We start from the raw sequence: 25,657 nt of genomic DNA on the forward strand, positions 1-25,657 counted from the left end.
ACTCAATCAGCTGAGAGTAAGTCAGGCATCCAGAAATTAAAAATCAAGTGTTACTTTGCAAATATGTTTATTATTATTAACTTAATTTATGCATCACCCTTTCTCAAAGGTGTTCAAGGCAGCCAACCATCTACATAAAAATAGACAATGAAAAAGCACAAATGGCAACTATCTAAACATCACATATTGCAGACAAAACAAACACATGTACAAATGAATATGTTTTTAACTAGTGCCTGAAACAAGAGTTTAGGGGACAACTGAAGCTCTAAAAGAAAAGAGTTTGTGTACCGGAGGACCACCATTAAGAAAGCCCTGGCATGTATGTTAATCCTAAATCTTCAGATCTTCTTTTGTTTCAGTTTATTCCTGAAAACTGCAATCTTCCATTTTAAAGTCTTACAAAGAATTAAATTGTAAGCCAGTAGAGATGAGTGGGTTGAAAGGAATAGATATGCTTAAGAGTTAAGCATCCTGGCGTCTCAGTGAGGAAAGGAGTAGGTGTAGATGGAAGTTGAGACTTGTGAGTACTTATTGAGACCAATGTTTATCCAAGTTGGAGTGAGGCCAGAGAAGTTGAGAGTCTGTGATACTTTAGTAATAACCTTCAGGGAACTCAACCATGGGTTTACCAGAGACTGCCTGCAGTATAAATTATATCCCACTCTCTGTTCTCTAATAATTCAGTGTGTTCCACAACTTCTTTGTTCAGTAATCCAAGAATTCCTTAGGTATCCCTAAAGTGCCTTCTCCATCTGTGATATGGAGATGATAGTACTAGCTTAGTATATGGGGAAAGTGGAACACATTGCTTGGAATCTTACTGGGATACTATGCTAGTATAAAATAGTTGCAAATGTAGTTATACTAAGTGTGGTCCTAAGGGCAGGTAATAATTTCTGAAGCATACACAGAATCTTCTCTCTCATGTTTGACTTGGTGGGAGCTTATTGGCACTTGGTTGTTGCATCAATTGAATAAATGAACTCTAGGTCATAGCATCAGTTAAATAAATGTGACATCTAGCAAAACTATGCTGATGTGACTTATGCTTCACTAAAGGTGTGTTGGATTTTGGCCTAAGAAATTAAGCTAATAGGATTTCCTGTGTTCAAGTCTCATCTGTGCCATAAACTCACTAGGTGATCTTAGATAAGAGTCTTCTTCAGCCTTTGCCTTTTCTCCTGATTTCAAGGCGGGTTACATACCGCTGGATTGCGTCGTTCTCCCGCCGCCACCGCTTGCAGCGTCCGGGAGCCACAGCGGCCAAACCACGTGGGTCCCGGATGCTCTGAGGAAGGAGCTCAGAAATCGCACTCCTTCCTGGGCCCCGGAAAAGACATTGCGAGGCGCTAGTCGCGCACTCGCGGTATCACTTCCAGGGCACAATGTGCGGACGCACAGCGTCTGCTACGTCAATATGGCGGCGGCTGTGTGGAACGGCCACTGTCATTTGTCACGGACTCTGTCCATGATAGGGTAAGGGGTGTCTGGAAGAGACGCCCCTTTTTCAAAATGGGACGTCCTAAGGACGTCCCTTATGGTGGTGTGTAACGCGCCATAGTTGCTTTAGAGGGGTAATAACACTGATCTTACTGGGCTGTTGTAAGGTTGATTACAACTACAAAATGCACATGAAGCACTTAAAACACTCAAAGGACCTTATCATACATGAGGAATTTCTCTTAATTTCGAATGAAAAGAAAGTGGGGCCAGAACGCATTTACGTGAATTCGCTAGTTCAGCAAATTTACGTGAATGCGAATTGCATTCGAACTGGCTTCCCATTGCCTGAAAATAGCATGCCATTGCCCAAATTTGCGTGTGGTAGTCTATCATGCAATAACGTGAAACCCCATGATTGCTCTCAGACTGACTTCCCATTGCCCGAATTTGCGTGTGGTAGTCTATCACGCAATAATGTTAAACCCCATGATTGCGTTCGGATTGCCATTGGATTATACTTCCAATTTCCCTTGTCTCATAAACGCCAAAGCCTCTATACCAGTCTTCCACAACAGGTGTATTGGGCAATATACCATTCTCGCCAGCCAGATGGGATTTGTAGTATGTTGGGAAAGTAGCTTTAGAAAAATGCCAATTATCAGCTTTTTTGAACACTTAAAAGTGTTATATAAATAATGATTGTTACACTCAGTTGTGTACTAACAGCACAATTATGTATGTGTCCACAGAAAAATAAATCCCCTTAGATTCATGGTGGTTTATTCCCAGATTGAAGGTGTAAGATTACTGTTTAAGATCTGCATTCACCCCAGAACTGTGTATTAAATGACTAAAAGGAAATGGGGGTGGTCCAAAAGTGAAGCAGTAACGCAATTCTGTTAAAATTGCTTGAGTAAATGATGGTAGGTATAGTTTGGATATGGGGAGCATGGTTGTTAACAGGCAAAAAATAAAATGAAATGAAAAAAAGATCACAGTCACTCTGGTTATTAAATGTTAGAATTTTCCAATTTTTTTTAAAATGAAAAAACATTAATTGTTCCAAAGCCCATTTATAGGGATCCCAATTACAGGGATTTGGTGGCTCAGCAGTTAAGATTGGAAGGTTGGCAAGTGCTGCGTGATGGGGTGAGTTCCTGTCACTAGTCCCAGCTTCTGCCAGCCTAGCTGTTTGAAACCATATAAATGCAAGTAGACAAATAGGTACCACTTTGGTGGGAAGGTAAACAGCATTCTGTGCATTCAAGATGGCCACATGATTCACAGAATAGTCTTTGACAACGCTGGCTCTTTGGCTTAGTACCGGAGATGAGCGCCGTGCCCTACAGTCGCACACAACTTGTCAAAGGATGCAGCAAAGAAGGAGTGTGAAAATTGCGCTCCTTCCTGGGCCCCGGAAGAGACGCTGCGAGGCACTAGTTGCGCACTCGCGGCGTCACTTCCGCCGTGTGACGTGCGGATGCAGAACGTCCGCTATGTGAAAATGGCGGCACCCATCCATATGCGGCAGCACCATTTTGATGTAGTCATTACGCGCGAGGGGCAAGATGCATCAGGAAGTGCCGCCCCTCGCGCACGATGACAGCGCCTCATGGGCCCGTCTGTAACGCGCCTCAGTTAGGAGAAATGGAAATAATTTAGTGTCAGGGATTTCTGCTTTCACTTAGCAGAGACAAAATGTTTTCTTCCCTGAAGTTGGAATACAGGTATCTCCTGTTTTTAAGACCAAAATAGATAGTTTATCAAGTTCAGTCTTCCTGCTTTGCAGAAGTCCATGTTCCTTCTGCAGGAAATAACATACCATTGACTTCAGTTAAAATTAAACACACTGCAGAAATAATCTAGTTTGAGGCCAGTTTCACCCCTCACTCAATGCTAGAGAATTGTGGGAACTTTATTTTTGTGAGACATTTAGTCTCCTCTGTCAGAGAGGTCTGATGCCACAATAAACTACAATTCCCAGAATATTGTAGCACTGATCCAGGACAGTTAAAGTGGTCTCAAACTGGTTTATTTCTGCAGTGTGTTTTTTTTACCTTAGAGGGCAAAGAGATGAGTTAATGACAATGAACTGGACAAAAATTTCAACCCATCAACCATATTTTTTACAGAAGGGGCTACATAATTTCAAAAACTACAGCAATTGCAATTCAACAAAATTTTGAAACCTTTCAGATTCTTCTCAGTCCCACTATTCCTCACTTGCATTTTTCTGTGACCTTTCTTCCAACAGAATGGTTTTGTGACAAGTGTGTACCCTGCCAGCCCTTCCAGTTGGTTGTTCATAGTTACTGCTATCCTGGTGACCCAATACTCTCGCCTGGACCCCTCCATGGGCATGATTGAAAAGATCAAGGAATACCTACCAGTCAGGTATGTAGAGAGGATGGACACCTGGTGGATATTGCTGATCACTCATGATGAGTTAAAATTGTTCGGCTTGAAACATATGAAGACTTGGTTCAGACAATGGGAAGATGTTGTTTCTTGCTTTGAGAACAACCCACAGTGAGTTTCATATTCATGAGATTTTTCCTTTCTGTTTCCTTTGCAAAAGTAAGCAAGCCATAGTTTGTGACATCTGAACTTGAAGAACTGTGATTTGCTTGAACAATTTGTGGTTTATAGGGAAATTTTTCAGATTGGAGGGGGATACACTGCCGCCTCACTACCTGGCTGCCCACATCCATGTTGTTACTCTGTCACCAGTTTTAAAAAAAGGAGGTGCTGTACTTGTACTTTAAAACAAAGTGTACAAGAAGTGCATATTTTATTTTAAAGCCAATTAGCAGTTCCAGGAGTGTACCTAGCTTCAAAACAAGCCATACACTCCTTGAATATCTTGTTTTAGAGCAAGAATATTCATGTCTAAGAGATTTTTGCCACTATGCTGCTGAAGTTTGACAGTACAGCAGGAAAATTAAAGGAAAAATTACATTTTTCTCCTTCTGTTGTGCTGTAATTTGATGTAGTCACAAAATGTTGGAGAAAGTTGCATATGGGCCAAAGGCTGCTATGCATCTCTGGTTTGCACTGTGGTTAAGGAGTTTCTTGAAAGGTAGAGGTGCCCACAAAGGCATCGTGAGCACAAGGTGGGGTGTGACAAGATAAAAATGAATAGTTTTCACTAGGAGAAAATAAAGGAGGCAGCAATAAGGTAGACAACTTTTCATCTGCAGAATCTTTTTGATCTTATAAATAAAGGTTAATAATAATAATAATAATAATCTTCAACTCTGCAAATCTTCATAAATATATAAATACAGTTCAAGAGACCCTTTTCTCTCCCTACAGTAAAAGTAGGATGACTAACATGGGAATCCTTAAGTGATTAAAAATATAGCTTAAATTGGAATGTATGCCTGATGGAAAGAGTAAATAGAATTTATTTCCCCATCAGAATTTTACAACAATAGCTCATTTGATGACTAGATTGCTAGCAGGTTTTGAAAGGTATGCTACCACAGGATGCTAATACAATGGCACTTGCTTCAGTGGCTTTAAACAAAGTTCTATGTTTATACAGTTTACCTGATTCTAAAATGGGACTAATGGAAGATGTCTTTATCCAGCATGCCTTGCTTATTAGCATCTCAGGAGTATTTGTCCACTTACTCTCTTGGAGATGGATTGATATGCTAGAGACTAGTATGACATACTAGACCAGGAGTGCTTACTGCCATGAGTCCAGGGCCAATTTTCTGCTCCTGGGATCCTTTAAAGGCAGCATGAACTGCCCCGAATGCCCCCAAAATAAAATAAACAAAACTGAAAGTAGGCTGGTCTACTTCTCATTTTGAAAAACAGGAATTTTTAGATGTTAAATAGAATGGAGGCTGCTTGCTATACCTACAGGTATTTAAAAGATGAATTCCCACTCCTGGAGGCTTCCATATGAGTCAATACTCTTGGAAAGAGCAACGAAAGAGTCACTCTGGGGAATCTAGAGGAGCCAAGGGCTGCAAAAACAGCCTTGGAGGGCTGCACTTTGCCCTACTTTGTACAAGACAGACCAGCCTGGCCGGAAGATTCTGGGAGATGTAATCCAACCCATCTGAAGAGCACCAGGCTGGGAAAGGCTGAAAAGGCTGAGATTCTTAGAATTCTTTTATGTGTTAATAGTTTAGTAAAGTGACTTTTCTTTTGACTTTAAGTTTTATATGTTTATCATAGTATAGTAGAGTTTTGAGGGAATGAACAGAGAGAAAGTTGACTGAGTTAAATGAAAGTGTATTACTGTCAAGAAAATCAAAAGGATAGTAAAATGGGATGATATTGGTAGAAAGAAAGGGAGATTGAATGATGAAGTACGTTAATGAAGGTATGTGTAAATGTTATGGAGGTATGTGAAAGTGATATGAAGGTATGTGAAAGTGTTATGGGGGTATGAAGAAGTGAGAGGACAGAATGGTTGGAATGAATAAATGGGGTGGGAGGACTAAATGGAAGAAGGATGATGAATAAAGGAAAGGAAGGATAAGGGAAGGAAATGTTGGGAATAAGTATGTGAAATGAAGAGAAGGAAATGTGAAAGATGAAATACGAATAGAAGGACAGGAAGACCAGGATGTTATATAATGTACTTGAAATAATGAGCTGGAATATTTATGATATCTATGTAAAAATATTTGTTCTATTTGAGTCCTTTCACTCAGTAAAAAGAAAACATAAAGAAAAGTTTTATATGTTTTTTTCTTCTCTCCTCCCTTTCTCTTTCTCCACATCTCCCATGTTGTTCCCAGTGAATATCTGTCAGACCAGGGCCTGAATGTCATCAGTGCTACAATCTTTTCCACAGGCCTCTGGCTGGCCCTCATTATCACCATGCGCAGCATACTCAAAATGCTGCTGTGCTATCATGGCTGGATTTATGAGGAGCATGGGAAGATGTCCAATACCACAAAGGTTTGGCTGGTATGTACTGCAGGATAGGCTTGCTGTTGGAGGCAGACTGCTGAAAAGAACATGCTATGAGGTGGAATCAGATAGCAGCTGCTGGACATTAGATCTATCTCATGCAACAGATACTGAGTCATGAAGAGGGTTATTGACTTATTAAGAGGCAAAGCAGTTTCCACTACATGGCCAACTGTGCACCTCCTAAACTAACCTGCTGTTCTCAGATGTTGTGGAAGACATTATCCTATTGCCTGAATTGAAGTAAGATTCAGCTGCCTCTATGGTTAGCTTCTGTACATGGACTGGGAGGGGGGAGCTCCATCTTTTCCTTCAGGTAACAAACTCTCTTAGGAGACCCTGGCTGGGGTTCATTTGGCCTGTTGATTTAGTAAACTACATGGTCCTCAAATAAGCTTATGCCTCAAAAGTAGCTGTTATAGGTTAATGCAATGTTTCCCAAACTTTGGTCCTCCATATGTTTTGGACTTCTGCTCCCAGAATTCCTGAATGTTGTTCAAGCTAGATAGGGATTCTGGGAGTTGAAGTCCAAAAGACCTGGAAGACCATAGGTTGGGAATCATTGGGTTAGAGCTACAGAGGGGTTAGCCTGTGAGCCACATGTAATGGCAGTGGTTGGGTGTCCCACTGCATATTCTAGCATATGCTAGAATCTAGCAGCTACATTGTATGAGGTTTATAATATGGGGAACTACAGTTCTAATGTGCCATCAGTGCTGCTAGAGTGGAATGAAATTGATTTGGTGCATAGAAGTCCCATGAAGTTGGGCTTTAATTCCCATGGGGCAAGACCTGGGATGGGGTGTCTGGAAGCCTGATGAATGCTAAAGATCTAAACTCCAGCAAAGCTAGATTATATAATTTAAAAGCCCAGAGCTGATTTAAGATATTTTGAAGACAAAGATGATGCTCGCTCTCTGTTCCATGTACAAAGTCAATTGGATTGGTAGTACCTGATTAGTGGTGCTAGGACAATATCCTCCACTGTACTCAAGCACAGGCTGTTGTAGCATACACAACTCTGCTCTCAGACAGAGGAATGAATGTGATGGTGGTGGCGGGGAGTGCTCCAGAGGAACATCCAGTGGAATTGCTCTGCTGCCTCTCATTCTCTTCTGCCTGAGGTGATTGCCTCACTCTGCCTAATGATAAGGCTGGCTTTGGAGAAACTACTTGTGGAAACAAGAAAGCAGAAATTATCTTGTTCTCTCATAGCTGAATGTTCACAAATGCACCCAAGTATATGCACATTTGTGCATGTTGAAGACTAGCTACTTATCAGGGAGAAGGCTGAGCTGCAACCTTTCCTTCTGATGTCTAGGGTTTTTGTTTTAATATAGAAAACCAGAGCTTGGAAAAATTACATTTTTAAACTATGACTCCCAGAACCCCTAGCCAGCATGGCTAGTGACTATGTTGGCCAGAATCTTCTCAGGGCTGTAATCAAATCATCATTTCTAGCCCATACAGAGATTTACCACTCCAGTGTGGACTAGGCCATTGATATGAGGTGGGGTGGGGGAACTGCCTGTAAAAGCTAAGAAAGGTGATGGAGAGAAGGAAGTACCACTCTGTTTTGATGCTTGTCTGATGTTTCTCCTCCTCACTGCTCACCCCTCAACAGATGCTGGTGAAGATGTTTTCTGGGCGGAAGCCTATGCTGTATAGCTACCAGGCCTCACTGCCTCGCTTATCTGTTCCTGCCCTTAAGGACACTATGCAGAGGGTGAGTCTGTTCCTTGTTCTTTCTCCCTCTAGGTCAGGGATGGACAAAAAGGAGATTAGTATCTTATGGTAGATCTATGGGTGATTTGTAGCAGAATCAGCAAGATCTCTGGCTATCAGTTGTCTAATAATATCAATACAATGGCCTCTTGGTATCTACTTAGGTTTAGTTCTTTGTACAAAAATCCAGGGATGTTCAAGTCTCTTTAAATGTAATAGATAGTAAAATGGTGTTCCATAGATAAAATGGCAAAAGCAAGGTTTGTTTTCTGGAATTTATATATTTTTTGAATATTTTCAAGCCATGGATGCTTGAATCCATGAATAAAAAAAAATCGTGGACATAGAGGGCTGACTGCAGTTTAAAAGCAAGACAGAATATAATATGATGGATTTGGACTACATTGCTGCAAACTGTACTACAAGCAAACACTGCTTGTTTGGAAATTTTACTTCATGGAACACACACAGAGCACAAAACTACTTTGCCCACCCTGCCCTGCTTATTTTTCAGCTATCTCTTGGGACTGTGGGGCATCATTTGGAAGGATAAACCTCCAAACCAAATACCAGTTGAAAAGACAGATATTCCTCATAATTGCAGTAGGAGAGAAAAGGATTAAATTTGCTCCTCTGTGCCTTTTAAAATCTCTGTATTTGTCAAAATGCTTCTCCCCACGGATTCTAGTTATTTTTTTAATTTAAAAAATCTTATACATTAAATACAAAGATGAATCATTGTCAAATATTTTTGCCCTGTGCATAAGACTTGTCCATCCATGAAGAACCCCACATTCCTGGTCTCTGTGTGACTGTAAGGAACTGTTGATCACTGCCCCCATGTGATGAAGTACATAACTGCAATCTTCCACTTTGGTTGTGGGGTCTCATTGCAGTAGACAATTGTCTACTTTATTTCAGATGTGTCTTATATTTCTTTTTGACCTTGCTCTTTGAGCATGCTCAGTGATCATAGAACGCTCACAAATGACTGGAGATAAAAACAGGGGAAGGCAGATGGAATATAGTGTCCTGGGAAGGTTAGCGCCAGTGTGATGTAATGGTTTGTATGTTGCACTAGGAGATCAAGATTCAAATCCTTGCTGAGCTATGGAAACCCATTGGGTGGCCCTGAGCAAATCATACTCTCTTGGCTTCAAGGGAAGGCAAGGACAACCCCCTTCTGAACAAATCTTGTCAAGAAAACTCCTGTGATAGGTTTGCCTCAGGGTTGCTATAAGTCAGAAATGACTTGGAGGTACACACCACTATCAACAGCAACAATCCTGGGAAAGGGAATACCTGTCTGGAATCTTGATTAGGAGCACCTCTTTCTGCAGTTTTTGGTGCAAATCCTGCTTATCCATTTTACCCAGAGATGCCAAGGATTAAACTCGGAACTTGCTACTGTACATGCAAAGCTTGCATTCTACCGTGAAACTACATTCCCTCTTCAAATTCTTTCTTTCTTTCTTTCTTTCTTTCTTTCTTTCTTTCTTTCTTTTAGCACATAAACAAATAGAAACTACACTAATCTACATGAAATGGGGTTGCCATATATTTTTGGGAGGCTCCAGCACTCCTCTTCCTTCCTTTTGGACTTACTACATATCTGCAGGGACCCTTACTTTTAGTTCTACAGGGTCTCACATACAAAATGCTTTTGCAGAGACTTGTATGAAGACAGATGTGTTTCTTGGCTATGGGAGAGGTGGGCTGGAGCAAAGAACAAACCCTAAACTTTTGATCCTGTCTCTTTATCCCCTCTAGTATTTGGAGTCCATACGACCGCTTACGACAGATGATGAATTCCAGCGGATGACAGGACTTGCCCGTGACTTTGAACATACTCTTGGATCTCGCTTGCAGTGGTACCTGAAGCTCAAGTCTTGGTGGGCAGTCAACTACGTGAGTGAAGAGGGGTAGAGGGGAATGATCTTATGGAGTTTTGTTTATTAGACAAATTAAGGTAAAATATCATTTTGTAGATAAGGTCTAGTATATGTAATAAGGTAACAATCTATTGCGAGGGGGTAAGAAGAGTATGGAATGGTGGGATGGGTGAAAGTTAAAGAGGATTTCAAAAATGTTTGTAGTCAGGTTTTTGTTGTTTTAAATGAGTAATTTTTAACTGTGTGTTGAACTTCTGTTTTTTCGTATTATACATTTGTGCCTCTGAAAAAACTACACAAGGGTTATTGGAATGCTTGGTGGCATCAGTTATTTACGGGTAATGGTGTCTAGTGGTGGGATTAGACAAATAAAAGTCTTTCACTCATCTAGAAGGTCCCTACATTTGATGCCATAGTAGTGGGCTAGGGGGATGATCATCACATTTGGCGGCAGATGTGGGGATAGATAGAAGCCCTTACAAGGGGCTCTATGGGCATTAGCCCTGGGTATGGTCTGTATATTTCTGTGTCATTTCAAATCTTCCCCCTCCCCCCAACCCTCTCCCTTTTCCAGGTAAGTGACTGGTGGGAAGAATATGTGTATCTCCGTGGCAGAGGACCCCTGATGGTAAATAGCAACTATTACGTCATGGTGAGTTTCAGAAACTGTGAGAATTTTATTTCGGGGGGAGGGGGAGACAAACATCTTTTTAAGCTTATCTGACCCACCCACACGTGTTCCCCTTTTATTCACACACATTTGTTTTAGGATTTCATCTATGTAACCCCTACTCCAGTCCAGGCTGCTCGTGCTGGAAATATTGTTTATGCCATGATGTTGTATCGACGGAAACTCACACAGGAGGAGATCAAGCCAGTGAGTGAGATCAAAATCCATGGTGGAGTGGGGTGGAGAGTATGGCTGCTCTAGATGATGAATGGAGAGGTAGAGTTAGACTGAAGGGTGGGATATGGCCTTGGAGGGAGAGAAGAGGCAGACACAGTTCTATCATGCCTAGTCCCTGAGGCAGATGAAAGGCCTTCCTCCATTCCAACTGCCACCTCCTTGGCCTTGGATGGAGAAAAGAATTGGTAGTATCTGCTGGACTTGATTCCCTTCCCCACAGCCATTCTCTTCTCCTTTTCTGTCATGCCATTTTACACCGTAAGCCTGAGGTCAGGGAAGTGTTAAATTAACAATCAGTAAATTGCTCTGAGAGTCTTAATGGCTGAAGAGTGGGATATAAATACTGCAAATAAATAATGAATAAATATTGGGGAGTTTCCCTCAGCCTGCTGAATGAGGGAAGATTAGAAGCACAACATAAACTTCACTGGGAATAAAATTTTATAAAACTACCAAAATCTTGCCCCTTTCACTCTTCAAACACCCATTTGGAATCTGGTGCCTTTTAGATGTATTGTGTCATATTTCCCATCATCCTGGATGAGGAAAATAGGAGTTGTAGTTCAATCCATCTGAAAGGCATCAGGTTCAGGAAGATTCCTTTAAACTATTTCCCTTCTCTTTCTCTGCCTCTAGATAAATGTTTTAGTTTGATCTTTAAAAATTCTGGAATATTCCTGGTTCCTTTTAATTTCAGTGTTGTGTTTAACCCAGTCCATAAACAATAAGTTCTGCACCATCACTTTGGACATAGCAAATTGCTGACAATGTTATGTGATTGAGACTTTGTGCTATGATGACCATAGGCATGGCCCCTGTGGCACACTAGTCATCTACAAAGTCACTGTTTATTCTGCATGTTTACATCCCAACCCTTTCCCCCAAATTGCTGAGGATGGGAACCCTATGGGGTATGTTGTTGTTGTGAGCTTTCAAGTTGCTTCCAACTTATGGTGACCCTAAGCTAAGGCAACCCTATCATGGGCTTTTCTTGGCAAGATTTGTTCTGAAGAGGTTTGCCATTCCCTTCTCCTAAGGCTGAGAGCATGTGACTTGCCCAAGTGGGTTTCATGGCTGAGCTGGGAATTGAATCCTGGTCTCCAGAGTCATAGTCGAACTTTCAAACCACTATGTTATGCTGCCTGACATGAGGTATAGGCTCATGTCTCCACTGCAAGTGCCCAAATGGAGCTTGTTGCTTTTATGGAGGAGAGCCACAATTAGATCCAGATTTTATTTTTAAAGGTTATAGTTTCTGCACAGAGATCTGAGTTTGACTGGAACAGCTATTCCAAGGGGATGAGCTTTTGATTAGTTGGATTTAGCATTTTTAAATCATCATTCCCCACTGATTTCTTAACCTAAAGTGGGATTCAGCAACATGAGGGTCTAAAGACATTTTTTGATTGCAACTCCTTTCAGCCATATAGTTAGCACAAGCAATGGCAATGATTAATGAGACTTGCAGTTCAAGAACATCTGAATGGGCATATGATTCCAATCTTTTAGCTAAATTGTCCTACCCTTGCCATCAAGTTAGTGCTAGCCCTGTCAAGCAAACAATATAGGCACAGAAATAAGTATTTTCCTGCAATGGGCCTAATAGCAGCTTTGGACGTAGGGCTGCCACATATTATAAGGGATGCTTTTTACTTGAAAGTTTGTCCCTAATAGGATTGGCAGGTGTCACCTTGCCCCCTATTTCAGAGTTGGAAAGCTTTCCTTTACAGACTGAACAAGATGGCAAAAAGCCTATATTTGGGGGTATAGTGATAGAAATGTGAGAAGCTTGTAATTTATAACTGTGGACAGAATGTTTTAATTTTACAGAGAAATACATGGGAAAGTTAACTGAAATTAATACTTTCATTTGATATTTAGGTTGACAGAGCACAAACTTATTAATGACTACCTTCTTATTGTCATGAATTTCAGCTGTCCCATGGTATTTTGAGGACCTGGCAATACTATTTGGAGGGGAAGCAAGTTGGCATTACACAGTGCTGATTGCAGAAACAGTGCTGGGTGAGAAGAGTTACTAGGTCCCTAATTCTAACACTCTTGCTGTGCCACATCACTGGCTTTTGATTAGTATGCAGCAAATAAATGAGAGCAGGTCTGGAAGTGATTTGTTCCTATATAAAGCCCAAACTGCCATCACAGGATTTGCCCAAGATAATGTCCTAGCCTGGAGAGCAACAGACAGGTTTGCCCCACTTGCTGAGTTCATGATCCTATTGCCAGTTATTCTATGTGCTATCAGAACCCCACATGTCTTTGGAGGCCTCCTTTCATAAAAGTAATGTAGCTTAATGAATATTTGACCCTCTACATGTTGCTGGACTACAATTCCCATAATCCTTCACCTGTAGTTAAACTGGCTAGGGCCAATGAGAACTCCAGTCCAACGACATCTGGAGGGTCACACATTTCCCACTCATGACATAGAATTTCTATAAGTTTGATAAATGGCTCCTTTGTTTAGACAACAATTGCATTTTTGTCAGAGCATCACAAATTCCTTCACTGTACTAGATTTATCAAGTGTCTTAAATATGACAACAACAATTCTGTTTGTTCCCCCACCCCTCTAATCCTGGGGTTCTCTCCCATCTGCAAAAGAGCATGGTTCCTAATTCCACCATCCCTCTCTGTGTGGCTCAGTGGCAACGTCTCTTCAATACCACTCGGTTGCCGGGTCTGGGTCTGGGTAAGTGAAACAGGGGCTGTAATGAAACAACTGATGCCACCCTTCCCCTAACTATGGGCTCTTTTGATGTGTCTGCTTTATGGAGTCTCCTGATGGCCTTTCCAACTTGGTCCATAATCTTAGGATGCCTTTAAAAAAAGATATTCTGTGCTCTCTGGTTCCTACACTTATGCATTCTGCAAATTCTTGAATCTAGAATCTTAATCATGGTGTCTGGGTGTAGTCCAAAAGGTAATGTTTCCAAGCTGTATGCATACAGACAGCTGCCCTGGATTCTGCATTCTGAGCTTTGCTTGCCTCATTTTGGGATTCTCACACAATTTTGGGGAGACATTGTGCTTGGGAGCATATTTAATACTGCTGGAGCTTTTTTCTTCCTTCCTTCCTTTTTTCTTTTCCTCTGCAGCAGCTTTGCAGGCATATCTTCTTGATTGCTCTATCTCTCTTTCCCCTCCCTTTCTTTTTCTCCTCACTTTCCCCCTTCCAGATGTTGATCCAAGGTTGTCTGCCCACGTGCTCAGCTCAGTACGAACGCCTGTTTAATACCACCCGTATACCAGGCAAGGAGGAAGGTAGGATGTTCTCACACAACTTGCCCCCCTTTCTTGGCATGTCCACCCACAAAGTCTCTGAAAATTGTCCCCTGTGGTGCTGAGGGGAAGCTCATCCTTTGAGCAAGCCTTCCCCCATCTTAGTGACTTCCAGCTGTTTGAGAGTATAGCTGCCATTAGTCCCATCCAGGATGGATAAATGTTGGTGATGATAGGAATTGTAGTCCAGATAGCTAAAGTGCCAGACTGGGGAAGACTGATGGACCACACACAAATATCTAGTGTTCCCACGAAAATTCTATTTCCCAGAATCCTTGATTCTGGCCCTTGTTTAGCCAGTCACAAGTAGTTATCTGTTTTAATTATTCCCATCCCTTGTTTGTAGTTTTGATTTAAATAAAAGCTGAGGGCAGTCCTCTGGAGAGCATGCTACACCCCAGATGGGTTTTTGGACCATGCAGTGCTTACAAGAATGCCTAGGGAACACTCCCTAGTGGGGAGGGTGTCTGGTATGCAGATGGTTGTCCCATGTCTTTCAGGGTACACATAGAATCATAGATTTGTAGAGTTGGAAGAGACCACAAGGGCCATCCAGTCCAACCCCTGCCATACAGATTTAAAACCCAGTTTCCCAGTATGGTTTTGCTATACCTTTAAACCAAGCAGGCAACTGAGAATTGCAAAATAAAAAATGGATTCCAACTTCAGCCTTTACGTATTTTTGCACAGAACTCCTTGATTCATTCCCTGTCCCTTGAAATAGGAAATCCCACTTCAACCTCAGGAAGCGTTTGACAGTGGACGGCTCTATTGTGGCAGTGATGCTACCCCTTATGTAAGGAGCCAGACTGTTACTCCCTCTCATCATTAGTCAGAGAGTATTTCTGGGTTCTTGTGCAGAGCAATTGCTTATTGACCCATCTCCTCTCCTTTCTTTTCTCCTGGTTGCTCACTGTGTGATGAAGCAAGATGTTGGCCTAGGTGGGCATTTAGCCTAATTTCAACAGAGCTCTTATGTCCTTATGTTCCTTCCTCTGTAGACAGCATACAGCATCTGCAGGACAGCAAGCACATTGCAGTATACCATGCTGGGCGCTTCTTTCAGGTCTTGTTGTACCACAATGGGAGACTGCTCCGCCCACGGGAACTTCAGGAACAGTTCCAGTCCATCTTAAGTGACCCCACACCCCCTTCACCTGGAGAGGAGAAATTGCCTTCTCTGACTGCAGCTGACAGGTGAGAGACCACCTCAGCTCTTTGTGTCAGTAGCAACTCCTGAACAGTGCTTGAGTGTGTTTGCACCTGCTTGTGGTGGGAAGGACCTTGAGACATGCTCTCTCATATTCTCTTAAATGTTAAGATACAAATGGGAGGGGACTAGCCACTTTAGCTTAATTTCATGAGGGTTGTAGAGATGGTGTTTGAGAGACTGAGACAAATAGGATGATGGGATGGAGAAATGTAGGATAATACAGGGGGAGAGAGAGAGAAAGAGAGAGGAGAGATGGCATGGAGAGAGAAGGGAAAGGAGGAGAGTGGTAAGGTGCCACAGAGTGCACTATGTAAATCTGTAATATTGCAAAATCTGCTCACTTTTGTCTGTGAACCCATCCACTGTTCATGAATGACCCCCAACAGATTGCCCCTGAGCTAATGAAGGTTGTGGTAGGCTAACTCCTCCCTTAACTTGAGGAAATGCTGTCCTGGAGTGGCCACTGCCATTTAACCAATTACCTGTCTATAGCTATCTAATTCTCTTTGCAGAGACCCCTGGGCAAGGGCCCGCAATACCTACTTCCAAACGGGACTGAACAAGCAGTCATTGAGCATAGTGGAGAAAGCTGCTTTCTTTGTTACCCTGGACACCAGTGAGCAGGGGCTGAGAGAGCCCAATCCAGGTCATTCTTTGGATGCCTATGCCAAGTCCCTCTTGCATGGACGTTGCTGTGACAGGTATGTATTTTCTTGGGCTGCCTGGATGCATTCCATACTTTCCACATCTGATCTTGTGAGCTTGCAAGGTCCTCATCTGCTCTTCTCCAAAAGACACACATAGGACTTAGAAAGTCCAATCCTTAATATTCCCAAGAATATGCCTCCCCTGAAAAAATACATATGTGTACGATGGATATGCATAAGACATGTGCATAGGGACCAGAGCTTAGAAAAGATATTGTTTAGATTATAGCTTCCTGGAATCTTCCAGCCAGCATGGCCACTGCTGATGCTTCATGGAGTGCTTTGGTAGCTGTAGTCCCCAAAGTAGATTTTCTAAGCCCAGACAGGGATCCATACACATACTGTGTGCTAGAGAAGTTAACTTCTTCCATGCTATCATATGCTCTTGTTTTTCGAGTTGATTTTCTTTTGGGCTGCATCTGCACTGTAGTATTAATGCAGTTTGACGCCGCTTTAACTGCCGTGGCTCAATGCTGTGGCATCCTGAGATTTGTAGTTTGTTGTGGCACCAAAGCAATCTGACAGAGAAGGCTAACTAGCTCACAAAACTACAATTCCCAGAGTTATTTCTGTAATGCGGATGCAGCCTTGGCAAGATGATGCCCCTTGAAGGTATTTCTATAGAACTGTCTCCATCTTCTTTCTTGGCCAGAGTCTGTATCTGCTGCATATTGTCAACTGCCATTAAAATTTGTTAGATGGAGTTAACAAACAATCAGTATTTGTGTGAAAGAAGATACAATTCACATTGGCAATCCTTTCTAAATAAGTGATTTCCTGACAGTTACAGCAAATAATGCAGCTGTATAGGTGATAACAGGGTTATTTTTCAGTAGATGTACCCTTTGGAATATATTTATTTATTATATTTATTTAGAGTATTTATACCCCGCTCTTCAGCAACAAAGATTCTCAGAGCGGCTTACAAATGGTTAATTAGATGGTTTCCTGCCCTCAGGCTTACAGTCTAAAAAGACATGACTCAAAAGGAGAAGGGAATGGCAGTGGGGAAGGGGATCAGGTCCAGCAGTTCCTCTCTCTCTGGACCATGGCAGATGGACTGGAGGGAGGGCTCTCTGTCTTAATCTAGGCCAGACCCGATGGAACTGGGCCTGCATCTCTCCCTCCGAAGCTGGATGGCACTGACTAGAGGGAGGGCTCTGCTTCTTCTACAGGTAATCTGAGTAACACATAAGCGCATATAATAATTTTCTCTTTGGGATTTTGTATGGGGAACAGAGGTAGCAGTGATCCAGGGCAGTTAGAGCAATCTCAAACTGGATTATTTCTGCAGTGTGTTTTAGACCATATTCCTCAATGACTTGTGGTAAGATGGAAAAATTGAATTTCAGAAACAAGATCTTCGGAATCTCAGTAGGAAGAGTGTCAACTTAATAGGAATTTCAAAACTGCAATGACTTGGCAAATCTTTACTTTCCCTTCTTTTCTAACAGGTGGTTTGACAAATCTTTCACATTGATTGTTTACCGCAATGGAAAGTGTGGGATGAATGCAGAGCACTCATGGGCTGATGCACCCATTGTGGGACATCTTTGGGAAGTAAGTTCCACTTGGATCTTCTGCAGTGCGATTTGGTGGGGGGGGGGGGAAGGCTTGAAAGCAAGGACTCCTAATATTGCTGAGGTGGCAGTTCAGTAGGAAGTGTTCATTTAGAGCAGAGGTGGAGAAAGAGCAGGAGTGGGAACTTGTAACTTTTCAACTATTCTGGACTTCAGTTCCCAGAACCTCGAGCTGATATGACTAAAAGTAAAGAATTATGGGAGTTGTAGTCTCAAATATTGTCCCCTAAACCTGATCTAGAACAAGACGTACAGGAAAGGAGGCAAAATATAGTGAAATGTCTTACTAGGCTGTATTTTTTTCCACAGTACACCCTTGCCACAGATGCTTTCATGCTGGGGTATGATGATAATGGAAACTGTAAGGGTAACATGGACCCCAACATCTCCCCACCCCAAAAGCTGCAGTGGGAGATCCCACCAGAGGTGAGTTCAGGATCAAGGTGGTGATGAAAAATTATTGGAACAAGTTCTGGGGATTTGTATATTCGTTTTGGAGGGGCAGCATAAGTGTGTGGACACAATAAAAATGGGAAGCATAAACAGGGCCTTGCCCCTTTCAAAGACAATAGCCCTGTGCATGAAAGCCATTTCAGCTGGAATGACTCCATTTATAGGTTATTGAAACCACCTTAAGGCCTGAACAGGTTGGAATTTCTTGATTTCCCTAAAATATTCTAAACCACTTTTGTTAGGGCTGCAGCCTTCCTAAGCAACAAAACTGAGAGATAAGGTACAAGTTACGGATTATCACATTCAGTAATTGGTTGCAAACCTGTTTTTTCTGACACAGAAAAGCAAAATGAAAAAGAAATATTGTCAAGGCCAACCTTAAAACTAGAGCTGAAGAGGCAAAGCATACGTAAAGTAGCAGGGAGACCCAAAGATTTAGGGTCACTACTGAGGCCCGGTTTCTGCTTCCTGTTTTTATTATAGATTTGGGTGGCAGGCACCAGATAATGATAGAGGGAACATGAACACATAAGATGACAAACTGGAGACATTGTTCATCCCATGGTTATAGATGCTGATGGGGATAAGGGGAGAAACTCCTTCAATAGAGCTCAGGACAGTTCCTTTTTTGAACTACAACTTCTAATATCATCCACTTATCAAGCATGCCTGCTTTTCCAAGCTGCATTTTGGGATCATTGGACATCTGATATGGTGTCAGGCAAAATGTAGCCTTTGGGTAGAAATGGGAGCCAGAATCATGTTGGGCAGTTACCAATGCATAATTCCTAATTGTTTGTTATTCACAATTCCTAAGTATTCACATTTAGGGACACATAGGAACCAGCATGGTGTTGTGGTTTGAGGGTTGGACTGTGACTCTGGAAAACAGGGTTCAAATCAACTGCTTGACCATAAAACCCTTTGGATGACTCTGGGCAAGTCACACTCTCTCAGCCATAGAGGATGTCAATAGCAAACTCCTTCTCAAGAAACTTGCCAAGAAAACCCTGTGATAGGTTCACCTTAGCGTCGACCATAAATCACGAAGGACTTAAGGCACACAACAACAAACGGACCATGAAAGTCTCCCAATCCTCCCATACTAGATCGTGGTTGTTGCAATCACTGGGCTCTATTCCACTGCCACTGGGGAAGCAGCTGACTGACATTGCCATTCCCACTTGTGAGAGTGCTCTCAGGTGCAAGGTGGAATTGCTTCTTCCTGTTGCACTGGGGAATGCTCAGTCAAATGCTTCCCAAGCAATAGGGGAATGGACCTCTGTTGATTGCAGCAGCTGCTGCCCGGTAGATGGGGAGCAATCAGACTTGGAGTCTCTGTGTAACTATGGTGGTTATGCATTTGTAACTCTCCAGGCTGGGAAATTTAGCAGAGAAATGGGGGGAAATGATTTTTTTCATTTACATTTGCTTTGTTCTTTGCTCTTTCATCTTCTGTTCCCCTTTGACCTCAGTGCGAGGAGGTGATCATGCAGTCCTTTAGGGTGGCTCATACCCTTGCCAATGACGTGGACTTCCACACCTTCACCTTCAAGGACTTTGGCAAAGGTCTCATCAAGAAATGCCGCACCAGTCCAGACAGCTTCATCCAGCTTGCCCTCCAGCTGGCACATTTTCGGGTAGGGCATTTGGCATGAGGAAATTCCTGAAAGACAGGCAAATGGGTACAATCAGATGAAGGTTGATTTGTGGCCCAGGCCATAAATACCATGGCTTATTCCAGAACTGTGAGAATGAGATAAGGTGAGAAAAAACATTTAGAAAGCATTTTCAGTAGAACCTCCATCCTTTTATTGTGATCCAGATTTTGAAAAGGCTTCTAATTCTGTGAATGGGATGATTTGGGTTCCAGGCTTCTGTCATGAGACTGGGCTTCCTCTCACCCAGAACCTGGAAAAAAAGTTTTGGAGTGCAACTGGTCATGCTAGCTGAAGAATTCTGGGAGTTGTTGTCAAAAACAGTAATGTATGAAAGCTCTTCTGTCACCTAGAAGGATTGCTATATGCACTCCACTAATGACAGTTGCAGTTCATCTCAGCTAGGGTATGGGGTACCAACTCACACTTTGTTCCACCTTTAATGCAGAGACCATCTCATCCTTATTTTCATCTTGAGGGTTCCTCACTCCCTAACCAGAATTCCTCCTGCTGTTGTTCTAGGACAAGAAAAAGTTCTGCCTCACATATGAGTCATCTATGACCCGTCTCTTTCGGGAGGGCCGCACAGAAACAGTCCGTTCCTGCACAATTGAGTCTTGCAACTTTGTCAGAGCTATGATGGATCCTACTCAAGATGTGAGTTCTGAAATGCAAGTAGGAGTCAGTCTAAAATGTGATATTATAACAGGGGGTTGGACTGGATGGCCCTAGTGGTCTCTTCCAACTCTATGATTCTATGATTCTATGATTCTAAGAACCCTGAACTTACAAACAAATTAAAGAAATTAGATTATTGTTGCAATTATATTATTTACTAAAATGGTTATGTCTCCCAAGAGCCATAAAAGGGCCCTGGGGTGCTGTATGTCACCCACCCCTGGTCTAGAAGATTTGAAGGAGCAACAAGACTTAGGCATGGCAATATGTTTTTCATCCCAGGATAGCACAAGGTTACGTCTGTTCCGTGTGGCAGCTGAGAAACACCAGAACCTTTACCGCCAAGCCATGACAGGTGCTGGCATTGACAGGCACCTTTTCTGCCTCTATGTTGTCTCCAAATATCTCGGCCTGGATTCCCCCTTCTTGTGTGAGGTAAGTGCTGTTGACCCAGGGTGGTTGGGTTTGTGTGTGGTCATGTGGCTTGTTTGTCTATCCAGAAAGAAAGGGTCTCTGAAGGTGCGGACATTCTAAGGAAGTTGTTGGGAAAATCTCAGGGAGTCTTCTACTCCCATACTATATTTTCAACCAAATGGAGTCAAACCAGCATGATGTAGTTTGAGCATTGGACTAAGACTTAAGGTTCAATTCCTACTCAGCTATGAAAACCCACTGGGTGACCTTAAGTGAGCGAGTCACACTCAGCTCTTAAAAAACCCCATGATAGAGTCATCTTAGGGTTGTCTTAAATTGGAAACAATTTGAAGGCATACAACAACAGATTCAGAAGCAAGCTTGGAAAATCATGGCCATGCTGAATGTAAGATTCTGGAAATTATAGCTGAAAAAAAGTAACCTTCCTAGGTTTGGTCAGAAGCCCTACCTCTTTTCCATGTCATTGGTTCTTGAACAGTTAAGGCAAAACAGGAAACTGTGTTCACCATGTGTGCTTACTGGTACTGTTTTCTGTTGTTAAATGTTTTAATCCCCTAATCCACTTTTTAATTATCTTTCTGATTACTGTGCTCCATCTCTTGCGGGTTTTAAAATACATCATGCCTACTGTTTCTTCTACTGATCCTTCCTTTTTTACTTCCTTTTCCAAACTCAACACTGCCAAGCATCTGTTTGCCTGAGGCAGTTCTGGTTAGTCACCTGCAGGATTATTTTTGCATGCTGCTCTTCAGGCAGTGTTGATTTTACTGTCAGTGAGTGTTGAATTCTGCACACTGAATTGGCTTTCTGAATACATTTGTAGCATATTTGGATTGGTGATGCCTCTGCTCGTTTCTAGTTTTTATCCAGCTTGAGCTCCCACTAGTTTGGAGATAATGTGGACATATTGTTCACATTCTGTGAATTCACTCTGTAAACCTACCAGAGTCTCTAAGAACCCTTCTGGGAGAAGGATATGTTCCGAATAGCGGAAGCATTTCAAAAGCAGCCTTTTCCAACCTTGGGTCTCATGTTGTGGAGCTACAGTTCCCATGATTTCAGACCATTGGCCATGCTGGGGTGTTTGGATTTGTTTTCCAATATCAGTTGAGAACTCGACAGTAGGAAAGGCTTGGCTAAGGTTTCAAGAGAATTTGTGTAGCTGGCGTGTGGAAATCATAGTTCTTCACACCGAGCTCCTGATACTTGTTGAGTCAAAGTCTGGGCCAAACTATCTGGCCCCAACCCCGCATTTTTCTGAAATACGGAAGAATACAGAGGTTATGTCTACAGGTGAGGATTGGCAAGTGTTAGGTAGAATCGGTCTATGAATCTTTTCCAGTCCTCCTATACAGATTTTTCCACTACAAACTAGGGATTCTCTGAGAATGGTATTGTCTGAGCAGAAATTAAGGGTAGGGGAAAAGCTTACTGTTTGTTCTGTCTCGCCAATTTTTCCTTCTCAACTTCTGTTCTAGTAGTAGAGAGCTGAACCTAATGGTGCAAGTAGGAACTAACTAAATCAGGCCTATTCTCTTGTGCAGCTTATAACTGTTTTTGAACAAGATAAATACATAGCTCAGAAAGCTGGGACCTTTGCCACATAGGTTACTTAATAGGTAGGAAAATGGGATGTCCTCCAGAAAAAGGATAGAGGAAATTCTCCTACATGGTCATTAGGGTCCAAGTCATAAATGCTGTTTTCCCAGAAATGATGATGATTAAAAACTTGTAAAAACGAAGATTATCTGGGATTCATAGGAGTTGGGGTCAGTTCTACAGTTTGCACTGCAACTGATATAAACCTGTTTGTTTCCCTGTGCATATGTATATGACGCTGTTGCAGACAGAATACCTTGTAATGTTCTCTTCACCTTCTTGTGCCATACTACATTCTTCCCATCAGGACCCATACATTTGGACATCAGATCGTATTCCTTATTCTGCATTACCTTAAGGCAACTTAGACTATGCTGGATGTAGAAGATGAGAGTTGTTGTCTAGCACATGGGGGCAGCGGACAGGTTGGAGAAAGCTGAAAATAGTTACCGCTTAGTTCATAAGTCACAAAAACAGGAATATGAACCAGAATTGCAAGTTGTAGGCATAGGAAAGATTGGTTTGTGTTGATAAGCCAGAGCTCATTTGAATGACTCCGGAAGTGCCAGGAGAGGGCAGAGTTTCTATGGAAGATCAACATGGCTGTTGTAGGAATGAAAGTTAGTACTGCTACCTCCCCCCACGCTTCCCAATGTCTGAGTCTCAATTTCTTTTTTTACTTGGTCAGGTGCTGTCTGAGCCATGGCGTCTATCCACTAGCCAGACTCCCGTCCAGCAGCTGGAACTGTTTGACTTTGAGAACCATCCTGACTACATTTCTTGTGGTGGTGGATTTGGACCAGTGAGTAGAGTCTGGTACTGCTGGGTTTTCTGGGGAGAGAAAAGTAGAAAACTATTGATTTAGAGCTGGAGTTAGGCCTGAGAATGAGGACTCTTAGGTTAAGAGCTGAGGGATGGGATCTGGGTACCAGGCTGAGTTCTGTAGAAATGCTTGTCTGATATGGGAGATGGTGGACACCAGGAAGAAATCTATCTCATGTTGCTTTTTACTCCATCCCTTACCGTAGGTTGATGATAACGGGTATGGCGTTTCATACATCATTATCGGTGAAGATCTCATCACCTTCCATGTGTCATGTAAAGTCTCCAGTCAAGAGACAGTGAGTTGATACCAGAATATTTAGGTTTACCAGGACAGGGGAATAAAATGTGCTAAGGAGAATAGAGCACCTGGATGCTTATAGATGGGATGGTTCAGGAAAGCTCTCTCCTTTAGATCAGATTGCTTATTCATTTTGTGGTTTTACTTTTTCCCTTTCCCCCTGAGACATCTGAAAGGGTTTGTGGTGCTCCTTACTGCTTCCACTTCCAGCACCTTTGGGGCTTTGAATTGTATGGGTGGGCCCACCTTATGGCAACAAAGTACAGAATGGGGTGGCTGTATACATGTGTGTGTATGCACATACATACATATATACACACACAGTGTAGATATCAGTGTATACAGCGAGAACAGTATGGAGAAGCTATAGAACTGTCAGCTAACCTCTTTGCTGTCTTCCAACCTTGATACTCTATCAGATGTATAGAACATGACTCCTTGAAAGTCCCCCCACCCCCACCCCAGTATATGTGCTGTTAGTGAATTCCAATTGGATATTTCAGATTTCTTCCTGAAACTGAAAGCCAGAACCGTTTGTGTTGGCTTAAGCTTTAACATATTCCACCTTGCAAGATATGCTTGCACATGTGCCAGGTTTCTAGATCTCTTTATGTTCTCTTCTTTCTTTTACAGGATGCACACCGGTTTGGATTAAATATCCGGAATGCAATGACAGACATTGCGGTCCTGTTCAAAGTGAACATAAAAACTGCTGCCAGAGGTGACAAGTGACTGAATAAATGCCAGCAGAACTGTACAGCCAGCCACCAAGAGACACACTGAGTGTGTTTTCTGTTCTCTGATATGCAGGGACTTCTGGAAAGGGGTTGGGATGGGAATGGACAGAGTCCAGGCCTGAGGATTCCTTCAAGTGCAGTGGATAGGCAAGATACTCTCCTGTTCTTGAATTCAGCGGGTTTGGACCCTATACTGGAAATCACAGCTCTCTAAGGAAATGAGACTCCTCCAAACATCACTGTGTTGTTTTTCGGATAGTAGAGAGCAAACAGTTTGAAATGATAGCCAAATATCCTGGGTTTCTTTGGGGGCACATGGATGAATGGAGGGCTGTGATTGGGTTACAACAGAAACATGGGCTTTTCTAGGATCCTGTCATGGGCAGTCCAGAATACTTGAAAGTGATGTTTCTTCAACCTTGTGTCTCTCAATCTCAGAATCTCTTCTACTTGCACTTCAGCATCTCCCTCCTGAATCCACAGCAGCTGGCTGCATCTCCTCTTTTGCGCTTCACTTTCAACAGATTATGTCCACATGGCTGATATTGTCACCTTGTCCCCATGAGATATTTTGAATGGGACTGACCATAGAATAGAGGTGAGAAGTGTCTGGTTAAGAGGTACCCACAGAAATGTAATGAAGGGAAAGTACTCATAATGTACTGCAGGGTTTTGTATAGCATGGTATGCTTTTGGGAAGGATGAAGTGGGGTCTGCAAGGTGACATAGAATAGTTTGGTCTTTTTCTGTTTTGGATTGTTAGAATCTGACTTCAATAAAACCACAGGGTGGGAGAACTTAACAAAGGAAGTATGTGTGGCTTTGGTCATCTGTGAGGGGGAGGTATTGGGTGGTTCACTTTGGAGCAGAATGCTGAGGAGATTAATGTCTAGTTCAGCTCTGAAAACATAAACCTTTGCTTATTTTTATGGAAAAGGTGTGACAAAATCTGCCAGCTAACCTGCTCTCATACCTAGCAGGAGAACAATATTGGTAAGCATCCTTCTCCACCAGTTCTACAATCTAGAATCTGAGATTGATAAAAGGCCTATTTTTATAGAAGGACTGGACATTAGAATATATGAAATGGACTATTATAAGACTTCACATAAAATTTTGGTGAAGGGAGTCCCATTGAAGTTGTATTATGATAAGAACCAACATTCAGTTAAGAATGCCAGAGAAGTAGAAAACATTAGTGATTTGGCTCATGCTGCCGTGCATATTGCCCCCCCTCATACATATAAACCACATTTTTGTGCATGT

The 25,657-nt window shown here is 42.3% G+C and overlaps 1 protein-coding gene across 1 annotated transcript in view; it reads left to right on the forward strand.

Annotated features, from left to right (window-relative positions):
* CPT1C (carnitine palmitoyltransferase 1C) overlaps nucleotides 1–25,221 on the forward strand; it is a 43,266-nt gene extending 18,045 nt beyond the window's left edge. The window contains 18 exon segments of the mRNA XM_042476297.1: nucleotides 1–16; nucleotides 3,701–3,840; nucleotides 6,210–6,381; nucleotides 8,009–8,110; nucleotides 9,880–10,017; nucleotides 10,576–10,653; nucleotides 10,771–10,878; nucleotides 14,106–14,190; nucleotides 15,210–15,405; nucleotides 15,934–16,122; nucleotides 17,583–17,688; nucleotides 18,018–18,134; nucleotides 19,637–19,801; nucleotides 20,342–20,476; nucleotides 20,780–20,932; nucleotides 23,220–23,333; nucleotides 23,560–23,652; nucleotides 24,288–25,221. The exon segment at nucleotides 1–16 is cut by the window's left edge and continues 11 nt beyond it. Coding sequence (XP_042332231.1) covers nucleotides 1–16; nucleotides 3,701–3,840; nucleotides 6,210–6,381; nucleotides 8,009–8,110; nucleotides 9,880–10,017; nucleotides 10,576–10,653; nucleotides 10,771–10,878; nucleotides 14,106–14,190; nucleotides 15,210–15,405; nucleotides 15,934–16,122; nucleotides 17,583–17,688; nucleotides 18,018–18,134; nucleotides 19,637–19,801; nucleotides 20,342–20,476; nucleotides 20,780–20,932; nucleotides 23,220–23,333; nucleotides 23,560–23,652; nucleotides 24,288–24,386 — 2,206 coding nt within the window. The 3' untranslated portion in view covers nucleotides 24,387–25,221.
* Nucleotides 25,222–25,657: the final 436 nt, after the last annotated feature.

This window comes from Sceloporus undulatus, chromosome 6 (assembly GCF_019175285.1).
Source record: "Sceloporus undulatus isolate JIND9_A2432 ecotype Alabama chromosome 6, SceUnd_v1.1, whole genome shotgun sequence".
In the NCBI taxonomy this organism is placed as follows: Eukaryota; Metazoa; Chordata; class Lepidosauria; order Squamata; family Phrynosomatidae; genus Sceloporus; species Sceloporus undulatus.